The sequence below is a fragment of the Cygnus atratus genome, chromosome 19 (assembly GCF_013377495.2).
Source record: "Cygnus atratus isolate AKBS03 ecotype Queensland, Australia chromosome 19, CAtr_DNAZoo_HiC_assembly, whole genome shotgun sequence".
Classification (NCBI taxonomy): Eukaryota; Metazoa; Chordata; class Aves; order Anseriformes; family Anatidae; genus Cygnus; species Cygnus atratus.
This window is the reverse complement of record NC_066380.1, coordinates 6,652,785-6,663,974: the sequence shown is the minus strand read 5'-3', so window position 1 is coordinate 6,663,974 and position 11,190 is coordinate 6,652,785. Positions and strand designations below refer to the sequence as shown.

The window sequence follows — 11,190 nt, the reverse complement described above, 5'->3', positions numbered from 1 at the left end:
CCTGCAGCCTGGGGGCGGGGCCTGTTGGCTAGGGGGCGCGGTCACGCGGCGAAACCACGCCCCGTGGGCGGGGCCTGCCTCGCCTTGCCCCGCCCACCGCGGGGCACGCCGGGAGTTGTAGTGCGGGCGGTGCCGCAGCCGCCGGCCGCCATGGGCCCCGCCGCGGCGGCGCTGGCCGTGGCGCTGCTGGCGGCCGCCCCCCCCGGCGCCGCCGCCGCCTGGGACCTGCGGGCGCTGCGCTGCGGCTTCTCGGCGGACTGCGAGTGCGGCTTCGGGCCCGACCTCAGCGGTCAGAGGGGGCGGGGGGCACCGGGGGGGGGGGGACCGGGAGGGGGAGGCCGAGGGGGGCTCGGCGGGGACGGGAGCGTCCCGGAGGGGGGAACGAGGGGGGACCGGGGGGTCCCGGGGGGACGCGGGGCTGGGGGAGTTCGGGTCCCGGCCGGCCACGAGGCGGCTCTGCAGCCCGGGCTGGGTCTGGGACACGGCACAGCTGCTTTTTCCTGGGCGCGGATCGAGAGAAGAGCCGTTAAAATCCGGCTCTTCTAAATTTCTGGATTTCCTAAATTTCTGGATCTCCTAAATCCCGGCTTGAACTTGCTTCAGGTCTGGAGTGCGACTTGGCCATCAATGTGGTGGGGCAGCCCCTGGTGAGGCAGCAGGTGATGAAGGGAGTGAAGGAGTTCCTGCAGAACCCGAGCCCCGCCAAGCCCCTGGTGATGTCCTTCCACGGCTCCACTGGAACAGGCAAAACCTACGTGAGCTCCATGCTCGTCCGCCACCTCTTCCAGGGCGGGCTCCGCAGCCCGTACGTTCACCACTTCTCTCCGATAGTGCACTTCCCCCACGCCGAGCACATAGAGCAGTACAAGGTAAGGGCCGCCTCTCAGCACTGTACTGCTCGCTTCTTTTTTGGGCTTCGGTTACGTCCTCGTGATCCTCAGTACTCGCTCAGGCTGTTTCGTGGCAAGCAGTAGCGATAAACCTACTGATGAACCTACCGAAGGATCCACCAGTAGCTGGGATATACTCTGGCAGTCAGTTGTCACTTTCATTTTCCCAACAGCAGTCCTTGCTGTGATTGCGTTCTTATTCTTTAAATATTTACACAGCCCTTTGAACACACAAAAGTGCCTCACGTTAGTGCCTTCCACCTAAAGCTCGCCCCTTGCTTTCCAAACAGCTGAATAGCTGTGAAAACCCGCGTAACTGCTACACTTCGTAATTCCTCCTCACACAGCAAGCAGCTCCTGAACAGCAGCTTAACCTGCGCCTCTTAAAGAAATCAAAATGTGAAGGTTTGCTAATGAAACCTCAGCAGAGCGGGGAAACCAACGCACCCGAACAGTTCCTTTCTGGCTGTTTGGAGAAGTTATTTGTTCTTTTGTGTCCTCAGAAGAAATATGCTCAGTAAGGTAAAAGCCCATACTGGGTAAAATGCTTCAATTAAGAGCTACACATGCCTCCAAGAGGCTTAGTGTTCATGGGGGGTTGGCATCTGCACCAAGGTAATTTCAGCCATGGTAGAGAGAGACAGAGCTCTTCTCGTTCAGCGCAGGCACACGGTTTCTGCACCAGGGAAGGAGTTGGCAAAAAGCACATCTCCCTTCTAGCGCTCAGTCGCGGGGAACTGCGTGGATACAGTGAAAGAGAACGTGGGGAGCTGTAGGAGGCTGAACGCCCAGCTTTAGTTTGCTGCCTCCTTCACACTGCTGCTTTAACTCTGCAATAAAAGATCTCCAATGGGCTAACAAAGCGGATACGTCGCTGTGCCAGCTCCAGAACAAAGGAGGCCTCCTCACTGCTGGCTGTTCCTGCTCTGAGTAGGTGGTGCTGTGCAGGGACAAGCAGCTTCCAGCACTCTCACCTCAGCCCTTGCTTTGGGGTAGCTCAGGCCTCTCTCGCTGCCCTCGGTACCTCACCGCCTGACGGCTTCGTGGATGTTTTTCCTAGGAAAACCTGAAGCGCTGGATCCAGGGGAACTTGACGAGTTGCGGCCGGTCGGCCTTTCTCTTCGACGAGATGGACAAGATGCACCCGGGCCTGATCGACGTGATCATGCCGTTCCTGGGCCCCTCGTGGGTTGTGTATGGGACCAACTACCGCAAAGCGATCTTCATCTTCATAAGGTAAGAGCGGCGCCTCTGTGGCGCGTGGGATGTGGCGGGGCGCTCCAGCACCCTGCTCCTCATGTGGGCAGAGGTCAACACCTGCCTCAGAGCCCGCTTTCACTTTGCTTTCCCTTCTCCCGGCATTGATCCTCTGCAAATACAGACAGACGTTATTTCCTTCTGAACAGGCAAAATTGGAGAGTCTGAAAATTCCCGTTCCTGTTATTTGGGTGCCTTTGCAGGAGTCATTTTAGGGCAGGCAGTGGGCAAACCTGGATTGAACTCATGCGGGCTGGAGGCCGTCAGCTGCCTCCTCTGCCCTGCAGCACCGCTTTCCTGGCTACCCGGTAAGTAAGCACCTTATTCTTGTGCAGCAACGCAGGAGGAGAGCAGATCAACGAAATGACGCTGGATCTCTGGCGGGCCCACAGGGACCGGGAGGAGATCAGCCTGCAGGACGCGGAGTCGGCCGTCTCCAAAGCCGTGTTTGAAAACCCTCAGAGTGAGTCTGGAAGTGTTTTTGGTGGGGAGCAGAGCCCAGCAGAGGGAGCTAGGCCCATTCCACACGGCCACCGACGCTGCCTGGCACCTCCCAAGCAGACAGAAAGGGATGGGGATTTGGAGGGAAGGGAACTGCAGTCCCCTCAAGGTGTCCTGGCAGAGGGAAGGAATAGCCCGGCTCCCCAAGCCAGCAGACCTGCTAACACGCTTAGCACATTTCTTTGGAGAAGATGTGCGTTCACAGCTGAGGGATGGCAGTCAGCACAGCACGCTTACTGAGACGTGCCAATCCCCACTGCCTGCCTGGATCTCCTCGCTTTGAACTTGTCACAGGGAGCATTACTTAAGGCTGACCAGTTAAGCTAAATCCTACCATTCCTGGAGAAAAACAGATCTGTTTTGGGGAGGAGGGTTTGACAACTGATCGGTTCCACTCCTTATACCAAACTAGAGCAGCTCTGTCTGCAGCTGAGTATTTTGGCTTCACACCAAGCAGTTCTTTGAATTCCAAGGACCGCTGACACTCTGAAGGTAAAACCTTCTGTCCCCTCTTTTGCTTTCGCAGGTGGGTTCTGGAAATCCGGGATCATTAACGAACATCTCATTGATTTTGTCGTGCCCTTCCTCCCCCTGAAGCACCACCACGTAAAGCAGTGCGTCGTCAACGAACTTGTCCAGCAAGGCCTAGAAGTACGTCAGGGCGTGGTCCAGGAGGTGGCTGACAGCATCCCCTACTTCCCAGAAGAAGAGAAAATATTTTCATCAACAGGCTGCAAAACAGTGGCCTCTCGGATCAGTTTTTTCTTCTAGCCACCGACAGTGGCCTTGCTCAGCTCCACAGGGGACGAATACGGAGCTGTGGAGCTGCAGAGCCCAGGGCTGGCAGGGTGAGGCCCAGGAGCTACGTGTCACCAGCCGGCAGCACAAGTGCTCTCCTGCTGAACTCCTCTCTCCAGCCCCAAGGATGCCACTGCAGGATGCAGCTGTGGGAGCAAGTGCAAGTGATGTGATTTAAAGCACTTTACGGAGTTATCCTATGCCAGGTGACGGTGGCTACAACCAGCCCTGTGCACCACCCAAGACACATCTGTGATGAAAAGGGGAAGATGCCAAGAGGGACCGCAGCGTCAGGGAGGTTTCTCACCCTGCCAGCAGCACCAGTCTGCAGCTCTCCCCTCTTCTGGCAGCTACTGATATCCAGTGCATCAAGATTCTGAGCCCCAAAAATATTTTTTAATACAGCATTTTGGCATTTTTTTAAAACTGTCTTTTTAAGCATGGCAGTACCTCAGTTCCTTGGTACAATGTGACAACGTTGGTGTTGACTCCTGCAACACTGGCAGGTGAGCACCTGCAACATTGCAGCTAGGTTTTCTTCTCAAGGAATTTTTAGAGCCAACTTCTTTCCAGTTTCCTTTCACTGTGAATAGGTGCTGGTAGGGACCAGCTTCACCATCAAGAAGCACGGGGTCGTAATGAGGAAAATGTCACTGCCCAACCCGCCAAGAGCCCAGCTCTTCCCCGTCTCCCCATCCATCTTTCCCCTGAGGTCCTGCAGCAAACCAGGAAAACAACAACAAAACACCAGACCTCTCCATTGTTTTACTAGCTACAAAAAAAGTTCGTGCCTACCTCCAGGGGAGACCGTGGTGCTACAAACGGTTTTAAAAATTCCTTTTATTCAGTGTTGATTTCTACAGCAGACCGAGGAGTTGGTGCTATAAACTGCTGAGCCTCTTTTACAGCCTTCTGCTGGTCAGACCTCGCAAACTTTGGCTGGGCCAGCTCTGCTGAGCTTCTTGGGGGCGCCACTTATGTGGGAACCTGAGGACAAGCGAAAGAAGATCAGTACTCCCTGCTGTCAGGCATGGGGTGCGTGGCACTGCTGGCCTTTGTCCTGTGTTAATCTCTGTGCAGTTACTGGAGCACAGGTCAGAGGAACCAGAACCATTCAGTCTCTGGGAACAAACTGCCTGAGGGGTGGGTGAACAGGGACATTTTGGTGCTCCCCTCGGGCCCTATGCTGAAACGAGCTGCCAGGGCTTGGGACCATTCCAGCCTGCCTCCAGAGCCAGAGCCTGTGGGACAACGATTGCAGACACCACCCAGATGTGGCCTGGGAGCTGGCCCACGGACAGACTCAAACGTCCTGCCGCTTTCAAAAACGTTAGGCGTTTCTAATTTTAAAATAAATCTTTTATGAAATAAATAGTTGGGGAATAGTCATTTACTTGGGTTCCTAATTGCAGCTATCGCAGAAGGACTTGGAAGACTTGCAGTTGCACGGGCACAGCTGCCTGATGCAATAGCACGTCAGGGATTTAGTGGCACAGAGATGATGGTCTCTAATTAGGTAACTGGAAACAAGACAGTGGCCTTTCCCAGGGGGGAGGGTGAAGTGGCAGTGGCTGGCCCAGACAATCTCTGCAGAGGAGCCGGCGTAGGTACAGGAACGCCACAGGGTCCGTACCACAGCTACAGCCAGCCCTTTTCCCCTGTGCAGAGCACACCTCTGCGTACGAGGCCACATTCCCAGCGCTAGTGCCAGAGCAGGAGGCAGAAGGCACGCAGCACCTCGCTCCCCGGGGCGGGGGTCACTGCAGAACCTGCTGGGTGGCCGTGCGAGCACACAGCCAAGGCGAGGTGCTGGGTGGGTGCTGTGGTGCCTAAGCCTATGGCCCGGTTTGCAGGCTGGGTAAAGGCTGACCCCCTGTGCCCTGGCAGCACACACAACTCGCCACCTCACCGGCACCGTAATTCAGCAGTTAGCTCTGAAGGCAGCTGGAATGCGCCCCTGTGCTCCCGAGCAAACAAAAGCGCCATGCTCAGGGGCTGAGCAAGCCCCACTTGGAAGGGGCAGCGCCAGCAGGCTGACACCCGAGACAAAACTGCAAGTGCTCACCTAGTACTGTCACACCAGGCATCATCGGCTGAAACTGGGGGTTCTGGAGGGCTCTGAAGTGTTTTCTCCAAGGTTTCTTGGGCGAGGTGTCCGGTCTCACTCCTCAGGATAGCCTGGACAGTCTTTCTTGGAAAGAGGTGGTGTGTGAGGGAAAGGATCTGCAGCAGGAAGACAAAACCTGGATGTCCTCCCAACATACCAGCACATGCGGAAAAACTTTCCCCTGCAGCCAAACACCTGCGTGGTGCCACCAGTGAAGGACCTGGCAGCCTCACTGGGACCTGCCCTGACAGGGAGGCTGGTTTTTTTTTTCGTAAAGAAGCCCCAGATCTATTGATCTGTGCTGCTGCCCCATTAAGTGCCACGCTTTGCAACAGCAGTGTGGGGACACGCTCCTCATATCACAGCCAGCTGCAAGACGGCTTCTGCCTTGTATTAGGTTCAAAGAAACAGGGAAAAAAAATGAACAGGAGGAAAAAGACCTGCCCAACAGCTCTAACACAAAACTGCTGTAAAAGCCAGGCTACAACCACTGCTGCTTGGCTCGGACCTGTACCCTAGCAGGACCCTTGGCCCCCACCCCGTGTTTCTTGGTGCCAGCTGCTGGCCCTGATGCAGAACAGAAACACCAGGCTTGCCCCAAAGCACCCAACCGCTAGGCACAGGCACTGCAGCTGAGGCAACACGCCAGTAACTAACCACCCATTGCCCGAGCAGGACAGGGGGCAGCAGCAGCAGGGCTGTACCTCGCTGTCCGTGGGGTCCAGCCGCAGGCTCCGCACAGCGTCCTCCCTCGCGCTCTGCACCCTCCGCAGGCACAGGCGGGCCTGGGCCCGGTGCAGGTAGTGCAGCGGTGCCTGGGGGTCGTGCTCAATGGCAGCGGAGAAGCGAGCCTCCGCCTGCTGGTACCGCCTGTGAGGGGACAGGAGCTCACACAGGGCTCGCTGCAGGCCCTCGGGCAGCCGCACCACCCTCCTGCTCGCCTCGCTACCACGTCCCGACGACCCAGCTCGTGCAGCGCCGCCGCAACACGTCGCTGCACACCGAGGTTCCCTGGGCTCAGCTCCAGCGCCTGCTGGTAGTCCGCTAGCGCGTGGGCCAGCTCCCCCAGGCAAAGGAAGCAGTCTGTAACAAAACCGTGCCGGCGTCTCAGCAACCGAGAGCGGCTGGGGGCTGGATGCTGCCCTGGGCCTTTGCCTGGAGCTCTCCATGCCGGTGGGTAATACACGCCTCATGTTCAGCCCACCCCGGGTTTCAGCATCGTTAGCCAAAAGCTCTGCGCTGCGACCACCAGGAGATGCAGCCCAGTATGGGAGAGGATAGCAGTTCCCAGCCATGCCCCAGAATAGATCTCGTGGGGAGGGAGCAGCAGAGCCAGTGGTAAATCTTCTTTCTCCCCACTGCTGAAACAGTAAAGGCACCCCTGAGGGGCACAGAGCTCTTGTCTGGGAACTGGGATCAGGATCAAGGGAGAACCCAGGAGCCCTATCACCAGCTTCAGCCAGCAGTCCGTAACACAGGACCCAAGAGCAGGGCCTTCCCCTGCAAACATTCACTGTGTGGGTGCAAACTGCTGCTGTTTGACACCCCAGCCCTATCCCTGAGCCCCCGGTCTTGCCCTGGGGACCCTGCTTTGACCCCCAGCCCAGCCACTTGCCTCCTCTGTTGACACAGAGTCCCTCCTCTGTCCTCTCATCTTGCAGAGCCTGACCAAGGAGCATCACAGTCTCATCAAGCCGGCCCAGGGTGTAGCAGTCCACAGCACAGTCATTGTAGGTGAGCACCAGCTGAGCCTCCTGAGCCTCCGGGCCCTCGTCGGCACACAGCTGCCTCGCCTTGGCCAAGTCCTTGCAGGCTGCACTGAAGTCCTTCAGCCGTCGGAGGAGGGCCCCCCTGCGACACAGGGACACAGAAATGAAGACTCAGACACCAGCGGGGCCAACTGGCCGCAGTAACATGTCCGCTACCTGAGGGTGAAGAATTCAGCAGCCAAGGGGTTGGTCTCAATGGCAAAGCTGATCGTGAGCAGGGCCCCACGCAGGTCCCCGCACAGAGCCTTCGACACTGCCTCGGCCTTGGCCTCCAGGCCTTGCCTCCGCAGCCTCTGCTGCAGTGCCTGGGCAGCTCCATGCTGCGGCTCCAGCTGCAGCGCCCGCTGGATGTCCTGGTGACACAGGGCCAGCTGCCAGGGAGGTCGGGTTCCCTCAGGACCTGGAGCTTCCACCTGCATCCCCCACCTCCAGGAGGAGCTGCCAGGATCCCTCAGGGACCGGAGCGGCCTTATCTGCCCAAAGCGCTCGTAGAAGGAGGCATGCAGCACGTACAAATCAGGGTTCCTCGCATCCTCTGCCAGGTCTCTGTTAAGCATCTGGAGGCACTCTGGGAACTTGTTGAGGGCAGCGAGGCACAAGATGCTGCAAGAGGAGAGGGGCACAGCTGGTGGGGAGCCCACGGCAGGACCAGCCCAGCTGAACAGCCTCATGCTGCTTCACCTCCTCCTGCGAAACACCCTGCGGTGAGGCTGCAGCTCAGCTGCTCGTGTAAAGGCCTCCAGGGCCTCGCTGTAGAGCTCCTGGCCAAGCAGACATCGTCCCTGCAGGGAAACCCTGTCAGCATGGCCACAGGCCAGGGCTGCAGACAGGGAGAATGGAGTGGTAGCTCACCTGCAGGTCAAGGACGAGGGCTAAGCGAGCCAGGCAGTGCTGCTCCCGCGCAGGTCCCAATGCAAGCACCTTCCTGAAGTTCAGAGTGGCCGACTGGAAGTCACAACGCTGCAGGAAAGCCTCAGCCCGCTGCTCGTACAGCTCTGCCTGCACCACAGACACCCTCAGCCCTTGCTGCCCATGACCCAGCCCTACTCAAGCTACCCAGGGTCAGCCTGGCAAGAGGCTAATGTCACAGTAAGTGCGTCCTGAAACCAGATGCCAGCATTACAGCCACCCTTAACAACGCTGCCTCCCATTCCCAGCTCCCAGCCTGGCATGTCCCCAGCCCCCTGGGACCCATTACCCGCTGCGGATCCAGGCTGATGGCTTTTGTGTAGCAGATGATGGCTTCCTCCCACTGGCCGCAGGATGAGAACTCCATCCCTTTCTGCCAGCTGCGGAGAGGAAAAGAGCCATGAGCCAGGCCCAGGCTCTCGCTGCCAAACGCGGAGATTGTGGAGCCCGTCAGGGTCTGAAGGAAGCTCGGCTCCGAAGGCAGAGCCAAGATACACACAGAGCTGGAGGATGGCTCGGGGGATATTGAGGACCGTGTACCCCGCATGCTCTTGCTCACACAGACTGCTGCTAAAGGCAGTTAGAGCAGGTAACGGGTGCACCAGGTGTGACCACGTTCGGACGCAGAGCAGCCCCCAGCACTTACTGCTCCCGCATCCTGCCCTGCACAACCGCAGCGAAGGGCCCCGCTTCGCTGGGGCGCTCGACGCCGCGCAGGCACCGGCTGGGCCCAAAGATCCTCTGCAGGGCCCCCTCCCAGCCGGCCTCCAGCTGCTCCCCGGGGCACTGCCGTTGCAAACAGCTCCCCAGCATCCATCTGCACGCCCCCCTGCAGCAGCACACAGCTCCCTGCAGCCCTCCTCTGCCCCACTGCCCCTCCTGAGCCCCCCCCCCCAGCCAGCATCCTGGGGGGGCACCCCAGAGATGGCCAAAGCTGGGAGGAAGGAGGAAGGGAGAAGGGAGAGGGAAGGCTCCCCCCGTACTCCCACGGGAGAGGAGGAAGGAGCAGGGAAGAGCCCGGCCCGGCCCCGCGATGCCGCCCCCCGGGCCCGCCCCGCCGCCCGCAACCACGATGGCGGCGGTGCCCGGGAGCAAGATGGCGGCCCCACCCCCAACAAGATGGCGCCGGGGAGGTGCCCCTTGAGGACCCGGCTGGCCTAGGGGCACGTCCCTGCAGAGCGGGGCTAGGACACCTGCCGGTGGCCCGGTGCTTGCAGCATAACGGGGGGGTTTTGTCCTTTTACCCCACGGGGACACTACAGGGTCTAGCCCTGCGTTAGTGCTCTGCAGTGGGAGTGGGCCCTGGTGGAAAGGGACAGGTGCTGACCCCTCCTCAGTGCAGGGCTCATCGTCCCCAGCTCCCATTCCCCCCTCTCCTGCTGACAAGTCTCTGCTCCCCTCTCTCTCCCCCTTTTCTCTCTCCCTTTTCTCCTTCACCCTCTTCCCTCCGCCTCTCCAAGGCAGACGCCGTTTTGGCACGGCGGCGGACATGGAAACAATCAGCTCTCGCAGCCCAGCCAGGCTTGGCAGGAGCCCAGTATCCTGGCGCAGCCCAGCAAAAACCTCTTCCAGCCTCGTGTTTCTTGGAGCTGGGCCCGACACACCCGGGGAAGGCATGGGGGCCGCTCCTCGCTGCCCAGCGCCGTCCCCTCGCCCTTCAGCTGCCTGGCGGGGACCAGCGCTGAATCTCCATGTCTGCCAGGCACCCTGGTACCCGAGTGCCATTGGAGTCCATCCCCACAATGGCAGTCCCAGTGCCACAGGGGGTGGCCCGTGAAGGTGGCTGCAGCTTCTCCCAACAGCACAGGTGGCTGCAGCTGTAGGGGTTTCTTGTTGGAGGCCCTTAGGGAGGCTCTGGGGGGAGACTGGGTGCACCCAGAGGGCTGCAGGGCCAAATCGGAGAGCAGGGCAGAGACAGGGACAATAGGGACGACATACAAAAGGGATCTGAGCAGGGACACACTGAACAGGGGGAAGGCAGGAGACCCTTTCTAGCTGTTTGGCCAGCCAGCCCTTCTGACAGCACCAGTATGCTGGCACCTTCTGCCCCGTCATGACTGCAGGGTGGCCGGGCAGGGGTTGGTCCCTCCTGGGTCCCTCCCTGAGGTCCCTGCTGGTGTCTCTAGCCTCACTCAGCACTTCCCTGTTCCTCATTGTCCAAACATCGCCTTCCTGTCATCACCTATGTGTTCCCTGCTTCGTGGATGCGCAGATGCTCTGTGGCAAGGGTGTCCCAGCACCGTGTGTCATGGAAAGCCAGAGCTGCCTGGAATATCCTAGCTCACCAGCTCATGAGGTCTGCTCCCACTGAACTGGAGCAAGCAGTGGGGAGGTTGTGTGGCCGTCATAGTTTCTGAGTTAGGTTGTTTTGTGCCAAAACACTGGAGTTTTTGAAAGCTGGAGGAACTCTGGCTCCTCCTGGCCACCCCCGTTACAGGTCTCTTGCCAGAGCGGGCAGCCCAGGGAATGGCTTCTCCCCACCACCACCACCCCAGCATCCCAAAGGCCCTGAGCTCTCCTTGGCATGTCCTGCCTGGTCTACAAGCCCTGAGAGCATGGTGGCTCCTTGCCCGTGTCCCATCGGGCACTGGAACATGTCCCAGGACCCTTGCTGTGCCACGTGTACCGCAGCACTGCTGCTGCTTCCTTCATCTGCTCCAGCTGGCACCAGACCTTCACCTTCTCCATCTGCAGCTCCCAGCCAAGAGCTCCTCAAGCTGCATGGGCTGCATCGAGGTTACCTGCAGCCAAGGGACAGGCAATGTGTCAAAGGTGGCCCCAGCCTCCCATCAGCTCTCCATCCTGCCACAGCACCCGTGCATGTACTGTCTGGGACCCTGTGACTGCAGACTGCACTTGGCCATGTCCCGCTCCCTGTTCTCCAGCAGATCCACTGGGATCTTCAGGTCCTCTGTGACCTCCTGGAGCTGGTTGTTCTCCTGCAGGAGGTCCCTGGTGT

General features: G+C 59.2%; 2 protein-coding genes across 2 annotated transcripts; one reads left to right on the top strand and one right to left on the bottom strand.

Annotated features, from left to right (window-relative positions):
- Positions 1–98: 98 nt before the first annotated feature.
- Positions 99–4,812, top strand: TOR2A (torsin family 2 member A). The gene is made up of 5 exons (XM_035554924.2): positions 99–289; positions 604–869; positions 1,951–2,126; positions 2,483–2,610; positions 3,175–4,812. Exons 1-5 carry the CDS (start codon positions 151–153, stop codon positions 3,417–3,419), a joined length of 954 nt encoding a protein of 317 aa, XP_035410817.1. The 5' UTR covers positions 99–150; the 3' UTR covers positions 3,420–4,812.
- Positions 4,813–5,507: 695 nt separating this feature from the next.
- TTC16 (tetratricopeptide repeat domain 16) lies at positions 5,508–8,979 on the bottom strand. The gene is made up of 7 exons (XM_050714654.1): positions 8,521–8,979; positions 8,175–8,321; positions 7,479–7,897; positions 7,169–7,404; positions 6,517–6,636; positions 6,258–6,451; positions 5,508–5,669 (listed from the first exon to the last, which is right to left on the bottom strand). The coding sequence occupies exons 1-7, from the start codon at positions 8,776–8,778 to the stop codon at positions 5,508–5,510; spliced, it is 1,536 nt and encodes a 511-aa protein (XP_050570611.1). The 5' UTR covers positions 8,779–8,979.
- Between the last annotated feature and the right edge of the window lie 2,211 nt (positions 8,980–11,190).